Genomic DNA, 19,273 nt, shown 5'->3' with positions numbered 1-19,273 from the left:
AGTGAGCGGGGCGAACGAGCCCTTTTTAATTACTAAGATTTTAATTCAGGTCATATAACTGACTTAGAAATCAACCTCATTGGCTGACACATTGTCAACGCAAAATCTGACGCAGGGATTGTGTATAGGATCGAGTGGCAGTGGGCGGACCTACAAAATGGAATCAGTCTTAATGATTAAGCCTAGTAATTCCTGATTGCCTATCTGCAATTTCATTGGCTGTAAATGTAGGTTGTATTCTGAAGTAGAATGAAAAAATAAGTTGAACATTAATTGGTATATTTAAATTTCTTCTAGGATTAGATGGAGAAGCATGGCTTTATTTCTCGGTTTAACCATCCTCGGCACCTCAGCGTATCATGACCTATATGATATCATATAGTTTATATAGGATGGGTTTAACTTGACAGCTTGGGGAAAATGTGCCTCAGTATTTATATCTATATGTTCTGACCATTTCGATTGTTTTATTTCTATTTTAAAAGGGAATTTGTATGTCTTGTCTACTCCAAACACCAATACATTGTATTTATTTTTGTTAATAAATTTTAAGTTTCAAAACTATACATTATTATTTAAACGCATTTTATATTCCTTGAGAAGGTATCCTTTGCAAAAAGACCGTGTCGCCAGAATACAACAGCGCCTGAAGAATAACGGGTTTGTGAAATTTCAATCATTTTAGTTAATGGCAATAAGGCCACTGATTTTATTGTTCGTTTTACAAACCCGCCGCTCAAAAAAGCGCGATTTCAGAAAAAAAATGAAAATCTCAAACTGTTGTATTAACTCTGCTCTTTTACTCGTCGATTGAAATAAAACGTCGGGGAAAGAAAGACAACTTCTTCCATATACACTTTTCATCGTTTCTATAGCCAGTCGTCCAATCGTAAGCGCTGATTTTTTTATCCAGACGTTTGATTGGACAACAACGCTCGAAGATACATGGCAGACTGGTTACAGATAAACTATTTCTTGGACAACAAAACAGTATATATATATATGTTAAAATAGATGAAAATGATACTGCCTCCGATATTATTAACATAAGAATTCCCTTTAATACTTTCATAAAGAATGTATGTGGATATCGAACAGCTCGAAATGCATGTAAACTTGAAGGGAGATCGACATCATACCAATTGACATGCCGGGCTACGTGTTGATACAATTCGGGGTCAAATTCAATGTCATAGAGGTTCTGTCAAAAACAGAAGTAAAAAACGTGCTAGAGACAAAGACTGTCAATTCATTTGATATAATGATGTCCACGACAGTCGACAAAGAAATTTGATTGAGTTCCTCCTGAAAAATATTATTCTGGCGTTTTTTTTACTTAAATGTTTTTATTTGTGCCGGTGCCACGGACCTATTATATTCCGTGTTTGCGCCATATAAAAAAAACGCTGCACATAATAATTTCAAAATAGTTTTTACTTTCTTTTGCTGTGTATAAACCTGGGAAGAAAGGTGTGTCCTGGTTTGGGATTCGAACCCATAACTACCGGAGGACTAGCATGGCCATCTTATAACAGTATTCAGACTCATGGTTTGGTCTGAAATGGTGTTTGAAAGTCATTTTGGGACCAAATTGAGCTAACTTGTGTTTATAATGTGAACAGTGTTATGATTGCGAACAGTATCTAGTCAGTATTACCAGTCATGTGATAATTCAAATAATACTTAAGTGTATAATGTAAAACTTACTTTAAGATTGTGAACATGACCTAGTTGGTATTAACTATCATGTGATAATTTAAATGAAACTTAATAATATTGATCAATATCGAATTGCTGTTAAGATTTAATGATGTGAACAACATTCAGGCAGTAATTGGTCAGTGATCGGAAGAAAACTATTGTTGTACCAAAAATAACAAGATTTTGTTTTTTTGTTGATTTTATTTCCATCTCCAGTCTTGAACATATTCAATGATAGAGAGGACTCTATTTAGTCATTTCGAGATTTTCTGATATTGTTAAACTGCAGTAATTCATAGTCATTTTATGCTAGATCGTTGGTAGGAGTGACCCCTTTGATAAGCCTGAAGATAAAAATAAATATTTTAGGTTTAATGTCACTAAATTTTCTACAGGTCAAATGACACCAAAGCAGGAGTTCATTCCCATCAAATCACTGTGATAAACGTAATAAGATTCGTGTTACCCTTTACGAAGTGAAATTCTGTTAGCGCCTGAATCTGGAATGCATTTATAGCTAAATGGTAACACGAGTCTTTTTACGTTAACCAGTTAGTATGTTACTTATTAAGTATAATTCGCAAACCATAACTAGATAACCTGTTACTGTTGTACAGCTAAAAAAGGTGGCAGTTCTGGGCACTTTTAGGCCTGTTTTTATGAGTCTAATGATAGTTATGTCACCAAAAACGTAACGCGAATATTAACTAGATATCTAGATAACTATCGCGAAAATTAAGTTGTGAACACGAAACAATTCGCGAACGTTAGCAGGTTATCTTACGGCAGTTTTATGCCACCATAATTTTGGTTAAACGAAATACGTTACTAAAGCTTATTACGCTTAAAGCTGCACTCTCACAGATTGAACGTTTTGACACTTTTTTAATTGTTTGTCTTGGAACGAGCCAATTTTTGCGAAAATCCATGAAAACCAGTTATATGAGACTGCTGATAAAAAATATAGCCCAGATTTTTATATGTAAGTCCAAAAAATGATGTTTTATGTATATTTCTTAAACCGTTACTATCGGTTTAAGCCATAAAACATTAATTTTCGAACGGAAATTATTTTTTATCAGCCATCTTATATCATTGGTTTGAAGAAATTTATGCAAATATTTGCTCTTTCCAAGACAAAAAATAAAAAAAAGTTGTAAAACTGGTATATCTGTGAGGGTGCAGCTTTAATCTTTCGAGAAGTTGGGGCTGCCCACCAAAGTTCTTAAAATACAGTTAGAACATTTCTTTCAACTTTACATCACTTTTATTTTTGCATATTTCCAAGAAACAGTTCAGTCCAAAAGCGATGTGGTCTGCATATGCAAGTCTCCTGACGTGTTTACTTCCCGACTGAAAATAGAAACGCAAAATATGATTTGTTTAACGAAACACTAAAAAATGAGTATATTTAAATGTCGGTCTACCGTCCGAAGAAGCAATTTGTATTTAATTATCACATGTAAGATCATATTGATTTCTATTGACTAAAAACGTTGTTAGGAACATTCAAGACACAAGAATCTTTATTTAAAGACGAGTATATGCTTACAAGAAACATAAGCCCAATGAGCTATTTTCAGACATATGCTATATTTATATATAGAGAGAGAAATTGATGGCTGCGTGTATATAAAAAACAACATATTTTCGAAATAAGTAAAAAAATACTGTCATTTGTAAACGACCTGACAAAATGATAATTCCACCCTGCCTTTCCCCCAATTCTACTGCTACTTCTAGTTTCTATTTTCTTGTTTTATGTTTTACTAATTTCAAAACCTGACTGTTGAAGTGTTATTGTACAGCACTTCCTCAAAAGTCAGTTTTACGACTAGGGGACTATATATTTAGTCTTGACACAATGCATGAATACATAAGTGTTCTTGCATCATCTGCTATACCGGAGGTACTACTTTGTCCTATGTGACGTCGTCTGCGAAAATAAGTCATGTTGATGTATTCTTGTTAAAGGGACTGTCTCACAGATGAAAAAATAGCGAAAAAAAAAAATTAAAATTGTCGAAAAATGACATAAACTTGGCATCGATGTGTTCAATGCATTGAAACTTAATTATTGAAGTACCACATAGTTTACAATTTATTTAAGTTTAGCAGTTATTTCGTATTTTTCCATTAAAAAAAGTTACTGGGTATGTCTACCGGGTAGAATTCATTCCTTTTGCGTGATTGGCTAGTTGGCGTTATCACGTGATATTGCGGAGGTAGGTCTATAGCTTAATTATGTCACCATATGTGTAAAAGCCTTGATAGCTTAGTAGGGAGTCGCTAGATTTCAATTTTGGCGATGCGGGTTCGAACCCGGGCTCCGACACATTTTTTTTTAACATTTTGGTACCTTTTTTACAATTTTGACATCAAAGCATAACACATTCTATTAGATAATTGTCCTGAGATTCGTTACAAAAAAAACTTTTTTTGGTGCCAATATATGAGACAGTCCCTTTAACAACTAAAACAAAGTTTTAACGTAAAGACAGATATCAAACCAACTTGTGTAATATTAAATTGAAGAATCATTTTGAAAAATTGTAAACATAGTAACGATTGCCTGTTTATGTGGCACGAAACCTCGCAAGAAAGAAAACGTCACTTTTTTGCCACATGACTTATTTCCTTGACAACGACACGTCTTGTATTTTACAATTTTACAATATATTTTAATATTGGGCTTGATTGGATCAAAGAACGATGTAGCTAATCGGATTACTCGATTTGAATAACGGACCTATTCAGTAATAGCAGTCAATGATGTATGACCATAAGACTGACTTAAGTCGCATATTAAATACCACCCCTGAACGAAGGCCCTGCAACCGTATGCCAATCGCCTTTAAATATCCGATCATATTTAACTCAAAACCAGTCACCCACACTGACGGGATCAGCTTCCTGTCTGCACAGTGTGTGTATACCACGTGATAAATTACGTCATAAATGCTTCGTAGGAAGGCAATATTTTGCTCTGAATGAAGACTTCTACTATTCATTCATCTTATGAAATGTAACATGGCGCAGTCTACGCCGCTTCCGACGTAGCATTTGTGACGTTATTTGTCACGTGGTATAGACGCACTGACATATAGATATAAGAGGTTGAAGCCCTACTAGGTCGAGTAAGAGTACCAGTTAACTGTTTTGTCGGTGAAAGTTTTACATGCATGCGTGTATTTTGTGAACAATTTATAAAGCGTCGAGTCAATATGTAAGACATGTAAACATGGGTGTTGTATGTCATACAAGCTACAATTCTTGCCCAACACAATTATTTGCCTGTGTATAAAAATAAAAATAAAACATTTTCGTTCTTAAATTCTTTGACTACTGTTGTATTTTTTAATAATCAAACCAAAATTTGTGCGTAAATAATCTTTATAAGTTCTTTAAAATATGCAAAGGAAACAGATAATTGCACTTCACACTTTTGAGTAATTAATTACTCAAGCAAATATAGTGCTCTTAGACAAATCCTTTCCAGAGACCTAAATCAATATAATCTTTGAGAGAATATGATCATAACATAGTAAAACACTTTTGAACCATGCTAGGATGTAAAGTGGTTAATAAGGTTGAGTAAATAAGTGAATATTTGAGTAAGTTATCGAGTCATCACTTAGGTTCTTTCGAGAAACTCGGACAAAGACTTATTAGTCAACGGTTATGGTATGTACGACATCAATAGGAAAGTTTAAGTCGATTATTCTATAGAAACATGTGGAAAGAGAGATGGCTCTAACGATATAACCCTTACACTTCACTAGGTCCTTCTTGTATAAACTGACACTTCACTAGGTCCTATTTGTATAAACTGACACTTCACTAGGTCCTTCTCGTATAAACTAACACTATACTGGGTCATATTTATATAAACTGACACTTTACTAGGACCTACTTGTATAAACTAACACTTCACTAGGACCTACTGGTATAAACTAACACTTCACTATGACCTACTTGTATAAACGGACACTTAACTAGGTCTTACTTGTATAAACTAACACTTCACTAGGACATACTTGGATAAACTGACACTTCACTAGGTCTACCTTGTATAAACTGACACTTCACTAACCCCTACTTGTATAAACTGACACTTCTCTAGGTCTTCCTTGTATAAGCTAACACTTCACTAGGTCCTACTTGTAAAAACTAACACTTCACTAGGACCTACTTGTATAAACTGAAACTAAACTAGGTCCTACTTGTATTAACTAACATTTCACAAGGACGTACTTGGATAAACTGACACTTCACTAGGTCTTTCTTGTATAAACTAACACTTAACTAGGTCCCACTTGTATAAACGGACACTTCACTAGGTCTTCCTGGTATAAACTAACACTTCACTAGGACCTACTTGAATAAACGGACACTTCACTAGGTCCTACTTGTAAAAACTTACACTTAGCTAGATCATACTGGTATTCACTAACGATCTACTATGACCTACCTGTATAAACTATCTTTTTACTAGAACCTATTGGTATAAACTAATGCTTCACTAGGACCTACTGGTACAAACTAAAGCTTCAATAGGACCTACTGGTATAAACTAAAGCTTCACTAGGACCTACTGGTATAAACTAAAGCTTCAATAGGACCTATTGGTATAAACTAATGCTTCACTAGGACCTACTGGTATAATCTAAAGCTTCAATAGGACCTACTGGTATAAACTAAAGCTTCAATTTGGCCTACTGGTATAAACTAACACTTCACTAGGACCTACCTGTATAAACTAACACTTCATTATGACCTACCTGTATAAACTAACACTTCACTAGGACCTACCTGTATAAACTAACACTTCACTAGGACCTACCTGTATAAACTAACACTTCACTAGGACCTACTGGTATAAACTAACACTTCACTTTGACCTACCTGTATAAACTAACACTTCACTAGAACCTACCTGTATAAACTAACACTTCACTAGGACCTACTGGTATAAACTAATGCTTCACTAGGACCTACTTGTATAAACTAACACTTCACTAGGACCTACTGGTTTAAACTAACGCTTTACTAGGACCTACTGGTATAAACTAATGCTTTACTAGGACCTACTGGTATAAACTAAAGCTTCAATAGGACCTACTTGTATAAACTAACACTTCACTAGGACCTACTGGTTTAAACTAATGCTTTACTAGGACCTACTGGTATAAACTAATGCTTTACTAGAACCTATTGGTATAAACTAATGCTTCACTAGGACCTACTGGTATAAACTAAAGCTTCAATAGGACCTACTGGTATAAACTAATGCTTTACTAGGACCTATTGGTATAAACTAAAGCTTCAATAGGACCTACTGGTATAAACTAATGCTTCACTAGGACCTACTGGTATAAACTAAAGCATAAATAGGACCTACTGGTATAAACTAAAGCTTCAATAGGACCTACTGGTTTAAACTAATGCTTCAATAGGACCTACTGGTGTAAACTAATGCTTCACTAGGACCTACTGGTATAAACTAACGCTTTACTAGGACCTACTGGTATAAACTTATGCTTCAATGGGACCTACTAGTATAAACTAATGTTTCACTAGGACCTACTGGTATAATTTAACGCTTCACTAGGACATACTGGTATAAACTAATACTTCAATAGGACCTACTGGTATAAACTAACGCTTAACTAGGGCCTACCTGTATAAAATAACACTTCACTAGGACCTACTGGTATATACTTACGCTTTGCTAGGACCTACCTGTATAAACAAACATTTCACTAGGACCTAGTGGTATATACTAACGCTATACTAGGACCTACTGATACAATTTAACGTTTTTAATAGGACCTACTTGTATACACTAACAATCCACTACATCCTATTTGTATAAACTTACTCTTAACTACGACATACCTGTATATTCTAACACTTTACTATGACCTAAATGTAAACACCAACTTTCCACTAAGTCCTATTTGTACAAACTAACACTTCGCTAGAACTTACGTGCAGCAAAACACTGTAGAGGATTTGGGTGGCTCAAGCAACTTCCGAATCCGCCATAACTACAGGCACATTTGCCGTCAACGCAATGCCAGGAGGATTGAAGGAAGTTGTTATCGGAGCAGCTTCCATAATTGTCCTGACATACTTTGGTGTCTGCGCCAACACAGGGATGATCTGGAATGTAAAAGGGATCCAATGTCACTAGTCTTATGGAGGGAATGCGGCGGTGTACGTTATTTTATGACGCACTATCCATGAGAGTAATAGTCTAGTTAGATTGTATGGCACAGACTGAATGTGGTCCTGGTTAGAGATACCCTGGTTCTTTAAGGTATCAATTGTACATTTTGTTAATGTTGGATGCCTGGAGTGGGGACTCAATATTATTTTGATATCGTTTGATTGGTTTGGTGTGTAGTAAAACAATATGTTCAGGTACCGTAACAATATCATAAACAAGCTTGTTTGGCCTCGCGCCCAATTTCAGCTGAAATAAAGAACAAGGACTCAAGTGGCAAAACTTCATCTGTATAGTGTTTATCGGTAACATATTTTACATATTAATCGGCATGCAATACTCTTTCAAACGGATCTCTTGTATCTCACCCTGTTTCTTAAAGTTTTCCAATGTCTGGATTTGACTTTAAATTGCTGTCACTTCTATCTCATGTCACTTATGGCATTTAAACAGAATTTAAATCACGGCAAGGTCAAGCTATAATGTAGCCAATGGGCGCGGGCAGACCTTGATAAACTCAAATAATAATTAAAAAAAAACACCGACCAATATAGTGTCCGTTTAATGTCCCTCAAGGAAGACGCTAGTTATTTCAGGTTGGTGTATGTATAACACACGGTAGAAGGCGGAAGAAGCACGCCTACTAATATAACCATATAAGGAAGGCGGCGGTTTAGTGCCACTTTGTTTATAAAACTTACCCTTACCCTTATCCTAACCCAAACCCGAGTGGCGTATATTCGCCCGCTACTTGATGTTATTCAGAATTTACTGTAGCTTCATGAGTATCATTCCTCTGGACTGCGGACCCACGACGGAATTTTTGGTTATCAGATAGAAAATAGTCGGACTAAAAAAAGTACACATACTTATATCACAAAGACACACGTTTTGTTCGCACATTATGGTCCAATTGGGGTTGCTGGCACAGGCCGTATGCGAACAATCTTCATTTCTGTTGCATTGTTCCGACGTCACCATCACAACTGGAAAGTAAAAGTAGGCAAGTTGGTGAAAATGCTACCGTAAACAAAGTTGTGTGGTAGATATGACATACGAGAGTGGACAATATACGTCATACAGCTGATTTCTCATGGAATCGGCATTTGTTTTGCTACAATATTTGATAACATGTGTTATTATATATTTTAACAAAATGTGAAAATATGTAAATGCAAAGTACAGCAACAAAAAAATTTGGAATCAGAGAAGTCAGTAGTATATGTTTACATGACGTTGACATTGAAAAGGTCACATGATGTTGACATTGAAGAGGTCACATGATGTTGACATTGAAGAGGTCAGTAGTGTGTCTTGACATTGAAGGGGTCAGTAGTGTATGATGACATGACGTTGACATTGAAGGGGTCAGTAGTGTATGTTGACATGACGTTGACATTGAAGGGGTCAGTAGTGTATGTTGACATGACGTTGACATTAAAGGGTCAGTAGTGTATGTCGACATAACGTTGATATTGAAGAGGTCAGTAGTGTATATTGACATGACGTTGACCTTGAAGAGGTCAGTAGTGTATATTGACATGACGTTGACATTGAAGGGGTCAGTAGTGTATGTTGACATGACGTTGACATTGAAGAGGTCAGTAGTGTATGTTGAAATAACGTTGACCTTGACGAGGTCAGTAACGTATGTTGACATGTCGCGGTTATTGACGAGGTCAGTAGTGTATGTTGACATGTCGCTGTTATTGACGAGGGAAGTAGTGTATGTTGAAATAACGTTGACCTTGACGAGGTCAGTAACGTATGTTGACATGTCGCTGTTATTGACGAGGTCAGTAGTGTATGTTGACATGTTGCTGTTATTGCCGAGGTCAGTAGTGTATATTGACATGTCGCTGTTATTGAAGAAATCAGCAGTGTATGTTGACATGTCGCTGTTATTGACGAGGTCAGTAGTGTATGTTCACATGTCGCTGTTATTGACGAGGTCAGTAGTGTATGTTGACATGTCGCTGTTATTGACGAGGTCAGTAGTGTATGTTCACATGTCGCTGTTATTGACGAGGTCAGTAGTGTATGTTCACATGTCGCTGTTATTGACGAGGTCAGTAGTGTATGTTGACATGTCGCTGTTATTGACGAGGTCAGTAGTGTATGTTGACATGTCGCTGTTATTGATGAGGCCAGTAGTGTATGTTGACATGGCACTGTGATTGAACAGGTCAGTAGTGTATATTGACATGTCGCTGTTATTGAAAAGGTCAGTAGTGTATGTTGACATGACATGAGCATTTAACAGTGCAATCAATGGCTCCATCAACCGGCAAGAACATCTAACAGTGCGACCAATGGCTACATCAACCGACAAGAACATTTAACAGTGTAACCAATGGCTCAATCAAACGGCAAGAACATTTAACAGTGTACCCATTGGCTCGATCAACCGGCAAGAACACTTAACAGTGTACCCAATGGCTCAATCAACCGACAAGAACATTTAACAGTGGACCCAATGGCTCCATCAACCGGCAAGAACATTTAACAATGGACCCAATGGCTCCATCAACCGGCAAGAACATTTAACAGTGTAACCAATGGCTCCATCAACCGGCAAGAACATTTAACAGTGTAACCAATGGCTCCATCAACCGGCAAGAACATTTAACAGTGTAACCAATGTCTCCATCAACCGGCAAGAACATTTAACAGTGTACCCATTGGCTCGATCAACCGGCAAGAACACTTAACAGTGTACCCAATGGCTTGATCAACCGGGAAGATCATTTAACAGCGTAACCAATGCCTCCATCAACCGGCAAGAACATTTAACAGCGTAACCAATGCCTCCATCATTAACAGTGTAAACAATGGCTCAATTAACCGGCAAGAACAATTAACAGTGTACCCAATGGCTCCATCAACCGGCAAGATCATTTAACAGCATAACCAATGGCTCCATCAACCGGCAAGAACATTTAACAGCGTAACCAATGCCTCCATCATTAACAGTGTAACCAATGGCTCAATTAACCGGCAAGAACAATTAACAGTGTACCCAATGGCTCCATCAACCGGCAAGAACATTTAACAGTGTACACAATGGCTCCATCAACCGGCAAGATCATTTAACAGCGTAACCAATGCCTCCATCAACCGGCAAGAACATTTAACAGCGTAACCAATGCCTCCATCATTAACAGTGTAACCAATGGCTCAATTAACCGGCAAGAACAATTAACAGTGTACCCAATGGCTCCATCAACCGGCAAGAACATTTAACAGTGTAACCAATGTCTCCATCAACCGGCAAGAACATTTAACAGTGTACCCATTGGCTCGATCAACCGGCAAGAACACTTAACAGTGTACCCAATGGCTTGATCAACCGGGAAGATCATTTAACAGCGTAACCAATGCCTCCATCAACCGGCAAGAACATTCAACAGCGTAACCAATGCCTCCATCATTAACAGTGTAACCAATGGCTCAATTAACCGGCAAGAACCATTAACAGTGTACCCAATGGCTCAATCAACCGACATGAACATTTAACAGTTTACCCAATGACTCCATCAACCGGCAAGAACATTTAACAGTGTAACCAATGTCCCCATCAACCGGCAAGAACATTTAACAGTGTAACCAATGGCTCCATCAACAGACATGAACACTTAACAGTGTACCCAATGGCTCAATCAACCGACATGAGCATTTAACAGTGTACCCAATGACTCCATCAACCGGCAAGAACATTTAACAGTGTAACCAATGTCTCCATCAACCGGCAAGAACATTTAACAGTGTAACCAATGGCTCCATCAACCGGCAAGAACATTTAACAGTGTACCCAATGGCTCCATCAACCGGCAAGAGCTTTTACCAGTGCAACCAATGGCTCCATCAACCGGCAAGAAGAACATTTAGCAGTGTTCCCAATGGCTCCATCAACCATCAAGAGCTTTTATCAGTGCAACCAATGGCTCCATCAACCGGCAAGAACATTTAACAGTGCAACCAATGGCTCCATTAACCGGCAAGAACATTTAACAGTGCAACCAATGGCTCCATCAACCGGCAAGAACATTTAACAGTGTAACCAATGGCTCCATCAACCGGCAAGAACATTTAACAGTGCAACCATTGGCTCCATCAACCGGCAAGAACATTTAACAGTGCAACCAATGGCTCCATCAACCGGCAAGAACATTTAACAGAGTAACCAATGGCTCCATCAACCGGCAAGAACAATTAACAGTGTAATCAATTTCTCCATCAACCGGCAAGAACATTAAACAGTGTAACCAATGGCTCCATCAGCCGGCAAGAACATTTAACAGTGTAAACAATTGCTCTATCAGCCGGCATAAGCGTTGAACAGTGTACACAATGGCTTGATCCACCAGCATGAACATTTAACAGTGTACACAATGTCTCCATCAACCGGCAAGAACATTTAACAGTGTACCCAATGGCTCCATCAGCCGGCAAGAACATTTAACAGTGTAAACAATTGCTCTATCAGCCGGCATAAGCGTTGAACAGTGTACACAATGGCTTGATCCACCAGCATGAACATTTAACAGTGTACACAATGGCTCCATCAGCCGGCAAGAACATTTAACAGTGTAACCAATGGCTCCATCAGCCGGCAAGAACATTTAACAGTGTAAACAATTGCTCTATTAGCCGGCATAAGCGTTGAACAGTGTACACACTGGCTTGATCCACCAGCATGAACATTTAACAGTGTACACAATGGCTCAATCAACCGGCAAGAACATTTAACAGTGTAAGCATTGGCTCCATCAGCCGGCATAAGCGTTTAACAGTGTATCCAATGGCTCGATCCACCAGCATGAACATTTAACAGTGTACACAATGGCTCCATCAACCGGCAAGAACATTTAACAGTGCAACCAATGGCTCCATCAACCGGCAAGAACATTTAACAGTGCAACCAATGGCTCCATCAACCGGCAACAACATTTAACAGTGTACACAATGTCTCCATCAACCGGCAAGAACATTTAACAGTGTAACCAATGGCTCCATCAGCCGGCAAGAACATTTAACAGTGTAAACAATTGCTCTATTTGCCGGCATAAGCGTTGAACAGTGTACACAATGGCTTGATCAACCGGCAAGAACATTTAACAGTGTACACAATGGCTCCATCAACCGGCAAGAACATTTAACAGTGTAAACAATTGCTCCATCAGCCGGCATAAGCGTTTAACAGTGTACCCATTGGCTCGATCAACCAGCAAGAACATTTAACAGTGTACACAATGTCTCCATCAACCGGCAAGAACATTTAATAGTGTACCCAATGGCTCCATCAACCGGCAACAACATTTAACAGTGTACACAATGGCTCCATCAACCGGCAAGAACATTTAACAGTGCAACCATTGGCTCCATCAACCGGCAACAACATTTAACAGTGTACCCAATGACTCCATCAACCCGCAAGAACATTTGATAGTGTACACAATGGCTCCATCAGCCGGCATAAGCGTTTAACAGTGTACCCAATTGCTCGATCAACCGGCAAGAACATTTAACAGTGTACACAATGGCTCCATCAACCGGCAAGAACATTTAACAGTGTACACAATGGCTCCATCAACCGGCAAGAACATTTAACAGTGCAACCATTGGCTCCATCAACCGGCAACAACATTTAACAGTGTACCCAATGTCTCCATCAACCGGCAAGAACATTTTATAGTGTACACAATGGCTCCATCAGCCGGCATAAGCGTTTAACAGTGTACCCAATGGCTCGATCAACCGGCAAGAACATTTAACAGTGTACACAATGTCTCCATCAACCGGCAAGAACATTTAATAGTGTACACAATGGCTCCATCAACCGGCAAGAACATTTAACAGTGCAACCATTGGCTCCATCAACCGGCAACAACATTTAACAGTGTACCCAATGGCTCCATCAACCGGCAAGAACATTTAACAGTGTACCCAATGGCTCCATCAACCGGCAAGAACATTTAACAGTGTACCCAATGGCTCCATCAACCGGCAAGAACATTTAACAGTGTACACAATGGCTCCATCAACCGGCAAGAACATTTAACAGTGCAACCATTGGCTCCATCAACCGGCAACAACATTTAACAGTGTACCCAATGGCTCCATCAACCGGCAAGAACATTTAATAGTGTACACAATGGCTCCATCAGCCGGCATAAGCGTTTAACAGTGTACCCAATTGCTCGATCAACCGGCAAGAACATTTAACAGTGTACACAAAGTCTCCATCAACCGGCAAGAACATTTAATAGTGTACACAATGGCTCCATCAACCGGCAAGAACATTTAACAGTGCAACCATTGGCTCCATCAACCGGCAACAACATTTAACAGTGTACCCAATGGCTCGATAAACCGGCAAAAACATTTAAAAGAGTACCCATTGGCTTGATCAACCTGGATGAGCATTTAACAGTGTACCCAATGGCTCCATCAACCGGCAAGAACATTTAACAGTGTACCCAATGGCTCCATCAACCGGCAAGAACATTTAACAGTGTAACCAATGGCTCCATCAACCGGCAAGAACATTTAACAGTGCAACCATTGGCTCCATCAACCGGCAACAACATTTAACAGTGTACCCAATGGCTCCATCAACCGGCAAGAACATTTAACAGTGCAACCATTGGCTCCATCAACCGGCAACAACATTTAACAGTGTACCCAATGGCTCCATCAACCGGCAAGAACATTTAAAAGTGCAACCATTGGCTCCATCAACCGGCAACAACATTTAACAGTGTACCCAATGACTCCATCAACCGGCAAGAACATTTAACAGTGTAACCAATGGCTCCATCAACCGGCAACAACATTTAAAAGTGTACCCAATGACTTCATCAACCAGCAAGAACATTTAACAGTGTAACAGCCGTCTTAGCTCAGTGGATACGACGCTGGGCTGCAATTTTGGCGATTATTATTACAATTAATATATCAAAGCGTAACACATTGTATTAGATAATTGTCCTGAGATTCGTTACAGAAAAAAACTTTTTTTTGGTGCGAACCTGGTGTACAGTCCCTTTAGGAGGCAAAATAGTCCATTTTTACTTCTTGCAATAAGATAATGCGAAGATTTATATTGAATACGGACTTAGAAGTAGAGAAATTGAGCGCATTTAAAAATATATATAGGGAGATGATTACATATCGATTTGACGTATGATCTGTTTCACAAATAAGTTCAAATAACCGTAAACGAACATCGCATATTTTCTTAATACCTTGCAGCTGAATTCTATGAATGTCAACTCATTCTTACTAAACGTGGCCATATCGCTATGCCACATATCGCACCAAGCTCCGCTACAACACTTGTTTAAAATATTCCCATATTAAAAAAAAAAACGGATTTTGGACATACATGTGGAGAACTAATCATAAATGTTAAACTATTAACAGCAAATAAGGAAACGTTAGGGAAATACTAACTCACCCAAAGCCAACAAGCATAGCGCGACCTTCATTTTCAATGTTTGTACGTTTCCTTTACGATCAAACAGTATAACTCTTTGTCAAGGAAGTTGTATTATAGACTTTACCAGCCAATGAAAATTGCGCATACTTAAAGGCCCACTAACGTCTCTACAGTTTTTGAAACACGGCAAACTTTTAGTTGACCTAAGCACTTTACGCCTATACCGACGGGGTAATAATTCAGAATATAACATTTATAAGGAAGTTTACCTTTCATTTTGTTCACATAAAAGTCGTGAGATCTACAAAAGATATATTTGTATTATTTAAAATATCGAGGAACTCCGGACTAGTAGTTTTGACATTGATTGTGGCTTGTGCGGTCACCTTTATGGGGCGTTATCTTAGCCAGGCTTGTCCGTATGGGTTTTTTTTTATCGTGGTACAAATACTCTTTAAACAGAAACACACAGGCCTGTCTTACCAACCTTATGCCAGATGTCGTCTACTGTCGTGGTTTACGTTTTCTATATATAAACGTTTATGACAAAGGAACAATGTCTTATTTATGCTGACTATACTCGACCTTTGTGAAAATCTATGACATTTCGCTTAGATTTGGAAGAATAGTTTATATATTATTATTATTCGTTTTCCTACACTGAATTGACTGAATTGACTCGGCACACAAATATAATAGGAACGCATACACTATATAAAAAGGTCATTACAAAATATTTACAAAATAAAAACACAGCTTTTGAATAAAAATATCGTTGCAACAGAAATCATGAGGAGATGCACTTGCAGTCAGGCGCGTAGCTGCCTATACGCGAGTACGCGGCTGAATCCATATGATTCTGACAAAAATAAAACAGTTCAGCCAAAGTTACAGAATCACTATGCTTATTTGACTACATGATGTAACAGACATATAGACATTGTCATTGAAAATGTTATTATACTGTTCAATGGCAAAAAGGACAGAAACTAAGATTTCTGTAAGACAATCTGAGTGTTATTCACATTATCGGACCTTATTTTTTTCCTATTTTAGAGAAAAAATCTGCCGAGAAAAGGGTTTATTTGTTGAATTATTATCCTAAACCTTTCCATTTTCCAGTATGCACCAGATTGCTCCATTGTTTTCAAAATTTGCATACACCCCCTCAGCACATTTATGAATCCCCATTAATAGAGGGCTTAAGCAAGGCCCCTGGCAGTCTGTGTTAACCCATTTGTTTAGACGACATACCATTCATTTTCAAAACGAAATTAAAAATACTCTACTTTCTTACTCATAGAAGTACAGGAGGACGAACAATGTCCTTGTTAAGTGCACATCACAGAATATAAAACGTTGTCAATAAATGCTGAATTCACAGCCTTGAAGAGTTTAGTAGAACCGAAGAGGCAGACTATCTTGTGGTCGGGATAAACCGGTTTCCGAGCTCTCATCTTCACTCTTCGAACATACGTCATTTATATTTTAATACAAGAACTATAATAAAATATACCTTTCCAAATTTCGCCAACACTTTAACACTAAAACATGTAGAGAAGGATGTTTGCTTAAAACGTTGTTCGGTGGTAAAAGAGTTTATCTCAAAAACCCAAAGAAAAATAACAAGTTCTTAAACTATTAAGTTTTTAGCCTTAATTCAATAATAATATATTTTGGTGGACACTCCTGTTTGCATAGTTTGTAACTGGATGCCCGTGGATGACCTAAGACGCTTATCTGTGAGTTGAAAAGTGCGTAAAGTTGGTGTTACATTCAAAGTAGGGCACATGTTGCAAAAAGTAGAACATGTTGCAGAACTACGGTTCAGTTCAAAATCTTTATTTCAATAATAAGGTTGGCAATCCCATTCGTGTCGAAGATACTTTCAGTTCAAATGCAGTTTCTTCGTTAAGATTTAACCTACCAATGTAGTCCCCCATGCAGTCCCTTCTTTAACAAACCAACGAGGTTCAACATCACTGCAAACCCTTCTTCAACATATCTGTATAGTTCACGGCCCATGCAGTTCCTACTCCAACCTACCCATAAAGGTCACCCCCATGCAGTCCCTACTCCAACCTACCCATAAAGGTCACCGCCCCCCAATACCATCCCTACTTCAACCTACCCATAAAGGTCACCCCCATGCAATCCCTACTCCAACCTACCCATAAAGGTCAAACCCCATGCAGTCCCTACTCCAACCTACCCATAAAGGTCACCCCATGCAGTCCCTACTCCAACCTACCCATAAAGGTCACCCCCCATGCAGTCCCTACTCCAACCTACCCATAAAGGTCACCCCCCATGCAGTCCCTACTCCAACCTACCCATAAAGGTCACCCCCATGCAGTCCCTACTCCAACCTACCCATAAAGGTCACCCCCATGCAATCCCTACTCCAACCTACCCATAAAGGTCACCCCCATGCAGTCCCTACTCCAACCTACCCATAAAGGTCACCCCCCATGCAGTCCCTACTCCAACCTACCCATAAAGGTCACCCCCCACGCAGTCCCTACTCCAACCTACCCATAAAGGTCAAACCCCATGAAGTCCCTACTCCAACCTACCCATAAAGGTCAAACCCCCATGCAGTCCCTACTCCAACCTACCCATAAAGGTCACCCCCATGCAATCCCTACTCCAACCTACCCATAAAGGTCAAACCCCCATGCAGTCCCTACTCCAACCTACCCATAAAGGTCAAACCCCATGAAGTCCCTACTCCAACCTACCCATAAAGGGCACCCCCCATGCAGTCCCTACTCCAACCTACCCATAAAGGTCAAACCCCATGCAGTCCCTACTCCAACCTACCCATAAAGGTCACCCCCCCCCCCCATGCAGTCCTTTCTCCAACCTACCCATAAAGGTCACCCCCCACGCAGTCCCTACTCCAACCTACCCATAAAGGTCAAACCCCATGCAGTCCCTACTCCAACCTACCCATAAAGGTCAAACCCCCATGCAGTCCCTACTCCAACCTACCCATAAAGGTCACCCCCATGCAGTCCCTACTCCAACCTACCCATAAAGGTCAAACCCCCATGCAGTCCCTACTCCAACCTACCCATAAAGGTCAAACCCCATGAAGTCCCTACTCCAACCTACCCATAAAGGTCACCCCCATGCAGTCCCTACTCCAACCTACCCATAAAGGTCAAACCCCATGCAGTCCCTACTCCAACCTACCCATAAAGGTCACCCCCATGCAGTCCCTACTCCAACCTACCCATAAAGGTCAAACCCCATGCAGTCCCTACTCCAACCTACCCATAAAGGTCACCCCCCATGCAGTCCCTACTCTAACCTACCCATAAAGGTCACCCCATGCAATCCCTACTCCAACCTACCCATAAAGGTCACCCCCATGCAGTCCCTACTCCAACCTACCCATAAAGGTCAAACCCCCATGCAGTCCCTACTCCAACCTACCCATAAAGGTCAAACCCCCATGCAGTCCCTACTCCAACCTACCCATAAAGGTCACCCCAATGCAGTCTCTACTCCAATTTACCCATAAAGGTCACCCCCATACAGTCCCTACTCCAACCTACCCATAAAGGTCAAACCCCCATGCAGTCCCTACTCCAACCTACCCATAAAGGTCATCCCATGCAGTCCCTACTCCAACCTACCCATAAAGGTCACCCCCATGCAATCCCTACTCCAACCTACCCATAAAGGTCACCCCCATGCAGTCCCTACTCCAACCTACCCATAAAGGTCACCCCCATGCAATCCCTACTCCAACCTACCCATAAAGGTCACCACCTATGCAATCCCTACTCCAACCTACCCATAAAGGTCAAACCCCCATGCATTCCCTACTCCAACCTACCCATAAAGGTCAAACCCCCATGCAGTCCCTACTCCAACCTACCCATAAAGGTCAC

At 39.6% G+C, this 19,273-nt stretch overlaps 1 protein-coding gene across 1 annotated transcript; it reads right to left on the bottom strand.

Moving 5' to 3' along the window:
- Positions 1-2,945: 2,945 nt before the first annotated feature.
- On the bottom strand, positions 2,946-15,486 carry LOC128206572 (serine protease inhibitor Cvsi-2-like). The gene is made up of 4 exons (XM_052909142.1): positions 15,390-15,486; positions 8,800-8,916; positions 7,693-7,866; positions 2,946-3,054 (listed from the first exon to the last, which is right to left on the bottom strand). Exons 1-4 carry the CDS (start codon positions 15,418-15,420, stop codon positions 3,044-3,046), a joined length of 333 nt encoding a protein of 110 aa, XP_052765102.1. The 5' UTR covers positions 15,421-15,486; the 3' UTR covers positions 2,946-3,043.
- Between the last annotated feature and the right edge of the window lie 3,787 nt (positions 15,487-19,273).

Source organism: Mya arenaria, chromosome 10 (genome assembly GCF_026914265.1).
Source record: "Mya arenaria isolate MELC-2E11 chromosome 10, ASM2691426v1".
Classification (NCBI taxonomy): domain Eukaryota; kingdom Metazoa; phylum Mollusca; class Bivalvia; order Myida; family Myidae; genus Mya; species Mya arenaria.
The sequence above is the reverse complement of the archived record's forward strand: the minus strand, read 5'-3'. Positions and strand labels throughout refer to the sequence as shown.